Raw genomic sequence first — 12,584 nt, forward strand, 5'->3', positions numbered from 1 at the left:
CACTATTTCCTTTTCCATGACCTCTGGGATGTTACTTAATCTTTTTGATTTCTATGTACTCATGTCAATATCTACCTTAAAGAATTATGAGAAGAAATCACTTGGTACATTGCCTGGCACCATAGTAAGTTGTCAGTTAGTGATAGCTATTATTATCTTCATTATTATGAGCTTCCCTGGTGGCTCAGATGGTAAACAATCCACCTGCAATGCAGGAGACCTGGGTTTGATCACTGTGTGGGAAGATCCCCTGGAGGAGAGCATGGCGACCCACTCCAGTATTCTTGTTTGGAGAATCTCCATGGACAGAGGATCCTGGTGGGCTACAATCCATGGGGTTGCAAAGATTCGGACACAACTGAGCGACTAAACACAGCACACATTATGCAACTACAAGGCGGTGGTGACTCTGCTAGAGTTGTTACTTAGCCACTTTATAGTATCCAGTAAAATAATCCTGGGAATCTCAAGACCTTTTTATTCACTGGAGAAAAGAATGTGTAAAGTCTTCTTGTCCTTGAACCTGGAAGTCTCTGCTGCTGCTGCTGCTGTTGCTAAGTCGCTTCGGTTGTGTCTGACTCTGTGTGACCCCACAGACGGCAGCCCACCGGGCTCCTCCGTCCTTGGGATTCTTCAGGCAAGAATACTGGAGTCTCTAGTACCCCTGAATTCACACACTTGAACCTATTTTCTCGAAGAAGACAACTCCTGAGCCACCTGACCTGTTCCTGTAGGATTACAATCACTCAAATATCAGTTTTTGTTGCTTCACTTGGATGACTTGGCCACTAGGTTACTCTGGTCCTCACTTTTTTAAACCTTAAGCTGCATATATGTGCTAAGCAGGCTCCTCCAAAGAAGTTTGAGATGACTTTTTTTGAAATTATCAGTTAACTCTCAAAATGTTAGGACATGTTTTAAGCTCAAGAATGCCTGTATGGGAAAAATGGGACAGAGACTTGGTATAGATAATCAAATAGCTTGATAGGAAACATGGAAAAAGAAGGATTATGTATCTAATAGCTAAAAACATGGACCAGGAATAAAAATTGAATTAAAGTAATATTGAGCCATTTACTGGCAAAGTGCCAGCTCCCAAAAAAAAGGCCATTATAAAAATCAAGTGATTGCTGAAGTTAATTTTATTAAAGTTACAGCAAGTAAGGATATCATCTGGGGAGCCTTAGTAGTGTTTTACAAAGATGAAGTTGGGAAGGAGTTTTCAGAGGGTTCTAGGACCTGGGCTGGTAGATATTACTGCCTGCAAGGCAGGCAGTTGGTTGAAAATTGGGCAGCATCTATGAAAAACATCTGGGGTAGGTGGCCAGAGCAAGGTGAGTACCTTAAAGAAGTCTTAATAAGCACATGGTTAGTCTTAGTAAGTAGGCGGTTGTCATCAGATCATAGTCTTATACTCTGGGGGGAAATATTTCTTGGAACAAGCAGTTCAGAAATTATTGTTTGGTGTTGTTGAACATAGGTTCAGGAAAATAATGCCTCATCTGATTATTATTTCATGGAGGAAATTATGTTAATTTCAGTTCTCAGTACTTATGTTGTTTAAGCCTTGTTGTCTTTATTTTTGAAAGGCAAGTTTGAGTTTTGAGTAAGATAAAACATGTAACACATCTATGTCTGGGCCTAATTTTGAGCAAATGTTCAATGTATATTGGCTGTTATTGTTTTTATAGTGTTTTATTGAATAAAACATAGACCTTTAGATGCTAACATCAGAGAATCCATGTTCTGGTGTCAGACTAATTTCAAATCCTAGGACATCACTTCATAGCTTGTTTTCTACTGTAAGGTGAAAGCTTTTAAAATGATCTTTTCATGTCTCATAATTGGAATGTAAAAAATACATTTTTACATTGTATTGCCAATATTTGAACAGAAGTGTCTGAAAACTGAATGTGTGCCAATATTTGAACAGAAGTGTCTGAAAACTGAATGTGTGTGCTTATCCAACCCACACTATTAACAACCATTGCTTTATTTGCAGAATGACATGAATTACATAGCATCCAGTGGACTTCTATTCAAAGATGGCAAAAAGCGGATTGATTACATCCTGGTTTATAGAAAGTCAAATATACAATATGACAAAAGAAACACATTTGAAAAGAACCTCAGAGCGGAAGGCTTAATGTTAGAAAAGGAGGTAGGTGCTTTAATAATATTAGCTATGTGATACAATATGCTGGAAGAGATATGATATTTTACATTTTAGTCTAAAAGGTATAACATATGGCTTTTTAAAATATATAGCAATTTTCTCCCACATGTAAAAGAAATGCATATGTATAGTCATATTTTAAAATATTTTCCTTTTTTACTCTACACATTTCTGGAAATTTAAATATTTTGCAAAGGGCATAGTTGTTTTTACATTTTTTTTTTAATTAAAGAAGGAATGATCCTGTATAAAGTACAAAACTCTATGAAAAGAAAAACAAAATGTTCAAAGAAACGAGTCTGCCAAACCGTTAATATCTAGATTTTAATATTTCAGTAAGCATGTTTGAAATTTGTGTCTAGAGCTCAAATGACGAATCTAAACTGAAGGTAAATGCTTTAATCTTTAGAACATAGGTGGTAATATAAGCTGTGTTTTAGTATGAAATCACTGGAGAGAATGATAAAAAAAAAAAAAGAGCCTAAAAGTGAGCCTATAAAAAGCAGGAGGGGAAAATAAATGATTGAAGGTGTTGGATGTAGGTGGAAGTAGAAGAGATGAGGAGTCACAGAGAAGAGTGGTTACCAGAGTTAAATACTGCTCAGAAGTCAAGTGAGACAAGAAAGAGGCCCAGTTACTTGGAGAATATGAAGATCTTTGGTAAAATCAGTGAGAATCTTTTCTCTGAGAAGATAGACTTGGAAGCTAGACTGGGGCACATTGAAGAGTGACTGGATAGTGGAAAAATAGAGGCTGTAGCAAATGTCATCTGTTTGCTCATTTGTGAATGAAGGGTGAAGAGTGATAGCCCAAGATGGAAATGAGGTCTCATGAGGTTTCACTTCTTTCTTTCTGTTTTCTTTTTTTCTTGTATGTGATGTTTAAATAATGAGGAGGAAGGAAGGGTGAATAGAGAGAGGCAAGGAGAGAAAGAAATAGAAGAGAAAGATTGAGGAAACAGAAGATAGATGAGTAAAAAAAATTGAAAGGCCTTTAGGTGAAAATTAAGGTTGAGATCCAGTATACCGTTAGAATATCAAGTGTAATATCAGGGAAAATTAAGATTCCTTAATTGTATTTTAAAGTTAAATTTCTGCAATTATTTGTTTTGGTTGTCAAAGGTATGTTTACTTATATTCTTAATTCTAAGAGTATTAACAGTGATTTTTTAAACAGTTGAGTTAATTAGGACTAGATTAATTATCACAATGTTCATGTGTAAAATCAACAAAAAACAGTTTAAGTGAACAAAACATATTTATGTAATAAGCATGCTAACTTTATATATGAAATAAGCATGTTACTTTTATATATGAAAAAATAGTCTTAAAATTTCTAATCAAGAAATTGTTCAGTGCTATTTTTATTAATTTTCTATTGCTGCTTGACACATCACCACACACTCAGCAGCTTAGAATAAAACCCATTTGTTAGCCCACAGTTCTGCAGATCAGAAGTCTGGGTATGGTGAGCTCTTGGCTCTGTTTCTTGCAAGACTTAAATCCATGTGTTGAATAGGCTTGCATTCACAACTGGAACTTAAGGTATTCTTTCAAGCTTATGTGGTTGTGATAGAATTCAGTGCCTTGTGGTTGTAGGACTGAAATCCACATCTCCTTGATAGCTATAAGCCAGGTACCTCTCTCAGTTCCTAAAGGCCATTTTCATTCCTTGCTGCATGCTCCCCACACATGTTGAAAACCAGCAACAGAGACTCTCCTTTGTGTACCTCTGCTGTTTTGAATCTCTTTTACCAAGAAGATTTCCTTTCAGGGAATCATCTTCCATGGAGAATAACCTCTCTTTTTTAAAAACAAATGTACCATTTAAAGAACTTAATCATGAGACTGAATATGCCATCATATTCACAGGTCCTGTAGATTGTTCAAGATGAAGACAAGGCATGAAGATCTAAGAGGATTTCTTAGAATTCTGCCAACCACATTGAATTATAAAATTCAATATCCTATGTATTGCCTTTTTAAGCAAGTAGGCATAGAAAGAAACTTAACTCTATGATTATAATATAGAACATAGATATATTTTTGGTTTAAACCTTATGTTAACTGATGACTAAATGGCATCTAAATAATTATAGCTATCTGAACTATCAAATCCAGTGTTTTGCATTATCATGAACTTTTATTTCTTCTTAAAATTTCTAGTATTATAGGACGTGTGCTTTATTTGCAACTTAATTTTAATAAGTATTAAATTGAAAATATTTAGGTCTTGTCACAGGTGGAAAAGGAAAATGAAATTGTGAAAATGTCAGCAAGTATTGGATTTTTAGCAGAAAAAAATGGGAGTATTCCCTAGGAAACAAGTTCCCAGTTTTAAAATTTATATTCAACAGTTAAGCTCTGAGCCTGGCACAGAGTATATCTCAAATCCTCATTAAATTTCATGTTGATGTGGATAGTTTCTAGATGATTACATCAGCAACAGATAATGATTCATGTTTGAAGATTGTACAGGTGAATAGGTAGATGATCTCTGTCAAGATACATTCTTTGTTATCCAAGTGTATTTCCAAATTATATCAGCATTTTACCTTTATCTTATACTTAGTATAGCAAGCTACCATATTCTGTATTTTTTTTCAGCTCTCTGCCACCAACTTGCAGAGTGACACTGTAAAAACACATTTTTAAAATTTCCTTTTTTTCTCAAGAATGAATCTTCTACCTCTTGAAAATTTTGGATGGAATAATTAAATAGTAATGTGAAGTGTGAAGGCTGTGGGTGTTTTGTTCCCCTGGAAAAGCCTGCCTGCATCCCAGCTAAACAGAATAGTGCCAGATTGGGAGCTTCTGATTCCAAGGGAGAAAGTAATCTTGCTTTCTGCCAACACCATCCCTTCACCAACCCCCTGCTGCAAGGAAATAAAACTATTTTTTTAAGTAGAGGTATAACAAAAGATAAATTAGGTTGAAGAAGTTATAAGATAAGACAATTCATGCTGCTTGGAAAAAATATATACATATATATGTGTATATATATATTAATATATTTTAGACATACAAAATTAGAAATATTCTAGCTGTATGTGCCCTTAGCTTGATGTTTCACTGATGGTAGAATTAATGCAGTAACATCCTTCTAAAGCATCTACTTTATTTGGGTGTATTAGATTTTTTTCACATCTTAAGAGTTGACCAGACTGAATTAATAATCAGTGCTAAGCCAGCTATTCATGATGCTAATTTGAACCTGACATAGTACCTCTTCCAAAATAATTCTGGCTTATTTGCTTTCTTATCTTCATTGTCTCTCGCTTAGGTACAAGTTACAAAGAATGTGTACTCAAAGTAAGTGAACTCATTCATTCATTCATCCATTCAATGAATGCTTAGTGAATGACTACTGTGTGCCTGGCGTAGAACTAGGTGCTCAGTAGACATAAATGAACAAAGCAAATATCCCTCCTCTCATGGCACTTACAAAAATAGACTCATTCACTAGAAGATAATAAACACTATTAAAAAATGGAGTGAGGTAAGAATGATGGGGTGAAGCAGGAAAGTAATAGCAAGTGACCAAATGATGGAAGTAGAGTGAATAAGAGGGAGATTAGTAGGAGAGAGGTTTAACAAGATATCGAGGGTTAGGTTGTAAAAGGCTGTGTAGGTCATTGGAAAAACTTTGGTTTTCACTCTGATTCAGATGAGGTTTTGAGAAGTTATACGATCTGAGTTATATTTTAAAGAATAACTCTGGCCATTTTGCTATGAGTAGACCATTGGGGGCAAGAATGTGAGCAAAGGCTCTATTAGAAAACACTGTAAGACTCTAGATCAGAGATGGTGGTGATAGACCAGGGCAGTAGCTGTGGAAGAAGTGGGGAGCAGCCATTTCTAGCTGTACATGTTGTGAAGAAAAACAAGCTAGGAACCAGCTGATAGTATGAAACCCAAGCTCTCCTGTGGTGGATGTTAAGCCTTCCCAGGTCTCTCCCAACACCCATGCATGTAATAGTCATTCCTTCTTCATGCTGCTAATATATTCTGGCAGCCAATATGCCTAGGTTTTAAGAACCGTGATGCTCTGTGGGAGAGTGTGATCTCCATTCATACCAGAATAACGCTTAGCTCCTGAGAAATGATTTTTTTTTGTCCTAACATCTGCTTATTCCTCAAAAGAGATCCTCACTCTCAAACCATTGGAGAGAATGTAATGATCTCACATCAGTGCGCTTCTCAAGGGATTGGTTGTTACCTTACATCATCCTGTAGAATGTGTCATTCTGGTAGAGACTGATTGTGTCTGAATCTAGATTTTTTTTAAAGAAGTCTCATTTCCAGATTCTGGGATGAAATGAGCACTAAATATGTTTTCTTTAATCCTGAGGGTCCCATTTTCTCTGTCTTTGAATAACTGCTGAAAAGGAATCCACACCTCCCCAGGAACTGAACAATGACATAAAAGCATAAGGCACTTTGAATACATAAAGAGGAAAGATAAATTTTCCAAAGAAACTATAGTCTGTAGAAATACAGTTTTATTACAATTTATACTGAGTTTTATTTCAAAGAAAATTTAACTTTTCAATCACTTGATTCAAGTCCTCAACTTCAGAGTTTTCCCCAATCATAGGTTGTTACTGGCTTTTTACTTGTATAATTCAAAGCCTATTATAGAAGGCCTAAAAACCAAGGCACTGCTCCACCAAAGGTGAATCAAGTAGCTATTTACTGAGAAAAAGAAAAAAAAAAAAGAGAGAGAGAGAGAACGATTTTAGTGAAGCTTTGAAAATAGCCATTACTTTGGCCGTGGTCTGATTCTAGAAGCATGCTCTCACTGGGAATGAACGTTCTGGGTAAACCTCTTGTACTTGAGCTCTTTATAGTCTAGTCTCTCATAAGACTCATGACAACTCTATGAGGTAAGACCATTCTCTCCATTTCCCAAGCGAGAAAACCAAGGATCAGAGAAATGAGGTAATTTCCCCAAGATCCTAGAGTTAATAAATGATAGAAGTGGAATTTGTACTTACCTCTTTGTGATTCTGAACACTGTGTTTTTTCTTCCATACCATGTCATTTTTTCCAAGTAGGCATTTAGGATTAAAGAAATTGACCAGAATACTCATGTTTGTTAAAAGTTCCTTAGATAATCCCAATGCCCACTTTATTTTGCTTAAAAACCTCTTGTCTAGATCAAAGACACAAATTATTATGACCTCTTAGCAGGAAACATTATACTAGCCTTTTAAGATTCAAGTAAGCATGAAAATTTGACAGCTCTGCAAGGGCATGGACTTGTAGGTCTTATACTCTGTTTATCCCCAGAATTTTCATAGGCTCTCACAAGTATAATAGCAATTGCTCAATAAAATATGCTAGAAGAATAAATGAATGAATAACTGGTATAACTGTCAGTGTTGTCTACCCACCTTGAGCAGGAAAGAAAGGATCATGAGAAAGTTTACAACCAGAATAACTGCAGGGTCCTAATTGGCTCATGATTATTCTGGTTGGTGGCTCTGGATCTTAATAATGGTCAAGGAAGAAAGCGTGCTAACTCACATGGATGATTATTTCTTGCATACAATGACATTATTACATTTTTATTAAGATAATTCTGTGTTATGAAATTTTATTCATATAAATTCCTTTTAAATCAGCAATAATGATCCCTGTATATATAAGGGGACAGTGTTCTTCCCTGTCAGGTCAAATTGTGACATGATATTATCAGCTCTGATTCTAATTGGCACCTGTTCTGTTGCCCTTTACAGCCAGCTGTTGCAAACCCGGATATCATGTTTATTAAAATTCACATTCCATGGGACACACTGTGCAAGTATGCAGAGAGACTGAATATTAGGATGCCCTTCAGGTATTTTCAGGTTTTATTTCATTCTATCTCAGAGTATATTAAGATGAGCCTGTTTTTTGCAAAACCTGAGAGTAATAAGTGTAATTCTTTCGCAGAAGAAATGCTTTTTTTTGCCAAGTTTAGTTAATTTGACCTTTATCTTTCCTTCCAATTTCCTCACCTAATGTAAGCTTCCTGGTCCCCTGATGCTTTATATCATTTCTAGCTGGACTAGACTGGAAGGAGGGAAAGATAGTTGTTTTCTAATTTTGCTTACTATTCCCAAGATCAGTCTCACTTATTTAATACAGCTCGATGGAACTCTTATTTTTGTGACAGAAGGAAGTGTGTAGCATTCTTATGTGTACAGATTCAGCATTCTTCTCGGTATAGCAGTTATCAGGAATCTTTCCTCAGGTGAATCAACCAGATAGTTTCTTAGCTCTGTCCTCAGTGCCAAAGGATAAATGGTAATGAAAGACCTTCTCAGTTCAAAGATGTTTCCGTCTTTCCTTTAGGCAAGACTATAGGAAAGTCAAAAATTCAATAGACCTATTTCCCCATATTATGTGTTTTGTGTTATATGCAGAATGTATCACTTTCCTTCCTGATCTCTCACAGTGAAATTCAAGTGTTTCTACTATGTGTGAACTGGCACTGAAGCTCAGTATGCTTCATCAACTGCTAAAAAAGGTTTTAAACGGTTCAGGGTAACAAGATGCCAAGGAAAAGAACCTCTAGATAATGAATTTGCATGAACATTAAGAGGGCAATTCAAAACTGTGAAGAAATTTATCAGACCTGGTAGCATGGTAGAGACTAGATCTGTGAGAGGGCTGCCAGCCTCGGGTCGCATGACAAGCCTCGAGAGTCTTGTCTTTTTAGTCATCTGAAACTCCTCAGGCTTTGGAAGTTGCAACCACAAGTCATTGCCCACAAAGCAGAAATTAATTAAGCGCTGGCAACTACTGAGGAATCTTACAGTGACAATATTAGAATTAGATACCTAAATTGACTCCCATTCCTGTTTGGGTCAATCTCAAGGGAAATCAATCCAGTCAGTCTTAAGAGAAATCAACCCTGAATACTCATTGAAAGGACTGATGCTGAAGCTGAAGCTCCAGTATTTTGGTCATCTGATGGGAAAATCGACTCATTGGAAAAGTCACTGGTGCTGGGAAAAATTGAGGGTAGAAAGAGAAGAGGCTATCAGAGGATGAGGTGTCAAGATGGCATCACTGATGCAATGGACGTGAATTTGGGCAAACTTTGGGAGATGATGAGGGACAGAGAGGCCTGGGGTGCTGCAGTCCATGTAGTTGCAAACAGTCAGACGTGACTGGGCAACTGAACAACCTGTTTGAGAAAAAGTTTCAAAATCCTCTATACAGATATTTATAAGACAGGTAAATAATATCTTGAAGAGCTTGGCAAAAATAATAATAGTAACAAAATAAAGAACAAAAGAAGATGAACGCAGGAAAGAAAATTCTCTAGAATTCTTTAGCACCTTATATAAATTATTACTATGATATCTATAAGAACCTGAAGTTTGTACATTTTTATGAAACTTGTTCCCTGAAAGAAGCAAGTAAGGACCTATGAAATATTATTTGTGTTGTGATTAGATAGTTTGAAGTCTCCAGAGGACTTCTTTCAATTCAGGTCATTCTACTGAACCTATCTTGAGAGCACAAGTAGGTAAGTAAACACTGTTCTACTCTACATCTCTTAACTTCTGAGGAATTTTTTCCCCCTGACACTACGTCTCCTTCTTAAAAAAGTCTTTTGAAATACATGCCTGTGACTTATTTCAGGCTGACAATGGGAGAATATTTGCCTTTTGCTCTATCTGGTTTCTTGTTGTTTGGTCTGTATGTATACATGCTACACAGAATCATGCAGAATTTCATTATTTTATCTTAAGAAGAAAACTGAAAAATATGTAAAAACATTCCCTGAAGTATTTTTTATAATTGTGAAAAATGTAAATATGTTCAATGGTAGAGGATTCATATAAATTAGATATACCCTTGCAATGCAAAATAATTCACTTATAAAGTGAATGGGTACAAGGATTTCTTAATGACTGTGGTTAAATAGTAAGTAGTAAAATTTAAATAAAATTTATATATAAATAAAATATATTTTATATAAATAAAATATATAGGATATGCATATATTTATACAATGAGATTTCAACAATGTAAAATGAATAGAAAAAATTGGAAGAGAATATAATATGCTAAAATATGATTGCTTCTGATGGGTGGGAGTGAAGTCCTTATTATTTCATAGGTCATTATTTATTTAACTTTCTTACAAAATTATTTTTAGCAAGTTATAATTTGCTTGCAGGATATAAACAAAGATGCAAAAGAAGTGTAACACCCAAGACAATAACCTACTTTCTGATATCAGAGTGAAATTGCTAAAAAAAATTCCAAATTAATTTTCATATGCCTTCATACTGCCCCTATTCCTGTGATCTCACCATTGTTTCTAAGAGGAGTTATAGTTGAGTTTATGCACAAACTAATTGCCTTGTAGATCCAAAAGGAGGAAACCCTTCGAGACTGTCACAAAGCATGCCATTTCAGTAGATTTTAGTATTCGGGTTCTGTTCACGTTAACTGAATATTATGTTTAAATATCTCGCCCAAAAAGGATCATAGCTTCCATTACCTCCTCTGAACTTTATACAAAACACATGTCTGCCAGAGGTCCAAAAGATTGAATTCTTTTTTTGCTATCCAAGGGGTAATTTTGCATCATCTGATTTTTAGTTCCTGGCCAAGACACTTATTATTAATTTGAAATCATACTTTCCTTCAATGAAAAATAAACGTTGGTTAGCATGTTCACTTTGCAGCAAATATTTGACATTCATAATTTCAGAGATGGTTTTTCTTTCTTTATCAGTACTGTTGCAGGAAGGGGGACCCCTTCCAGGGCCTGAAACTGGGCTCTTGTCTAACCCTCAGAAATGAATTATCCGAGGAGACACATGTGCTGACAAAGCAAGAGATTTTATTGGGAAAGGGCACCTGGGTGGAGAGCAGGAGGGTGAGGAACCCAGGAGAGCAGCTCTGCCAAGTGGCTGCAGTCTTGGGTTTTATGGTGATGGGATTAGTTTCCAGGTTGTCTTTATCCACTCATCTGACTCAGAGTCCTTCCTGGTGGTGCACGCCTTGTTCAGCCAAGATGGATGCCAGAGAGAAGGATTCTGGGAGGTGGTCAGACATATGGTGTCTCCTTTTGACCTTTCCCAAACTCTTCCTGTTGGTGGAGGCTTATTAGTTCCGTGTTCCTTACCAGGACCTCCTGTTATAAAACAACTCATGCAGATGGTTGCTAAGGTGCCTGGCCAGGATAGGCGGTTTCAATCAGTGTGCTTCCCCTAATGGTACTATCCAAGTATGTCCACTCTGCTATAGTGAATCAGGAAAAAGTCTTATAAAGACAATGGCACAAGAATCTAGTGTCACAAATTTCATATAACTCATTCCACCATCTCGGTTAGATTGTATTAATTTTAAAAATTGAAAATCTGTTAGAGCATATTGGTCTTTTTCCTCTCATTTCCCTTACTCTTGACTTTTCAGATAACTATTGAGGAACTCTAATTAAAAGAATAATCAATATTCTCATAATGTTTTAAAAAATCTGTGTCAAAATTAATTCTTTGTGTCTTTTCCTTAGAAGTTCTTTAAAACAGTTACTTTGCCAGGTTGCATCTTCAGTTTGTATGAATTAAATAATTAAGTTTTCAATCTGTGTGCCATAGTGTCCTTCTATTCCAGGAGATGTTTTAAATAAGAGGCTTTTTTTAGTTGAATGGTTTTGCTGTTATAAATGATATTCATTTTTATTTTCTGATAAGATTGCATTTGAAAGAAGAGTTATGATACATCAAAAGAAAGAAATATGAAATATATATAGTTACTGTCTCTTTTCATTAATGTTGTGGCTAAAGTTTCTTCTTTATGTTTTTCAAGATAATGTTTACAATCTCTACATTACTGAAACTTTGGAAAATGCAATTGTGATCCTTTTGATTTAATAATATAAATATTAGAAAATATATAGCTTTTCCAAAGTATACCAGAAGAACACTGGTTCAAGAGAAAGTAAAAGAAAAATATCCTGTGACCAAATACGTTCTTGAAATTCAAAGTTAAACAATAAGTTTATTTGCTGTAGGAATTTTTAGAGAAGTGGTTCTCAGTCTTCAGAATACATCATAATTACCTGGGAAACTCAACAAAAGTAAAGAATTTCTGGGTGTAGGATAAGATTGGGTATAAACATTTTTAACAAGCATCCCAAGAGATTTTGTTATAGTTGGTAGAGAAATATTGTCTTGAAGATTTTAATATTTTTATAATTCTTATAATTTTTATAAATTTCAACAGACAGTTGCACAGAGCAGCCTTTCCAATTTTCATCTGATGATGGATTTTTTTAATCACAATATGATGATGTTCTTGAGAAAACATTCTGAGGAATTCTAGAATGAGGAGTTCTTTTGCAGCATCTTTCCATATTACTTTAATAATAGATGTAGCATTAACCAACTCCTTAATAA

The 12,584-nt window shown here is 35.4% G+C and overlaps 1 protein-coding gene across 3 annotated transcripts in view; it reads left to right on the top strand.

Moving 5' to 3' along the window:
- Window positions 1-12,584, top strand: part of ANO3 (anoctamin 3) — a 429,104-nt gene that overhangs the window by 297,413 nt on the left and 119,107 nt on the right. For all 3 annotated transcript variants that reach the window (XM_043908234.1, XM_043908242.1, XM_043908249.1), the window contains 2 exons: window positions 2,003-2,161; window positions 7,917-8,017. In XM_043908234.1, the coding sequence (XP_043764169.1) occupies window positions 2,003-2,161; window positions 7,917-8,017 (260 nt within the window). The remainder of the gene's footprint in view (window positions 1-2,002; window positions 2,162-7,916; window positions 8,018-12,584) is intronic.

The sequence above is a fragment of the Cervus elaphus genome, chromosome 1 (genome assembly GCF_910594005.1).
Source record: "Cervus elaphus chromosome 1, mCerEla1.1, whole genome shotgun sequence".
NCBI classification, from domain to species: Eukaryota; Metazoa; Chordata; class Mammalia; order Artiodactyla; family Cervidae; genus Cervus; species Cervus elaphus.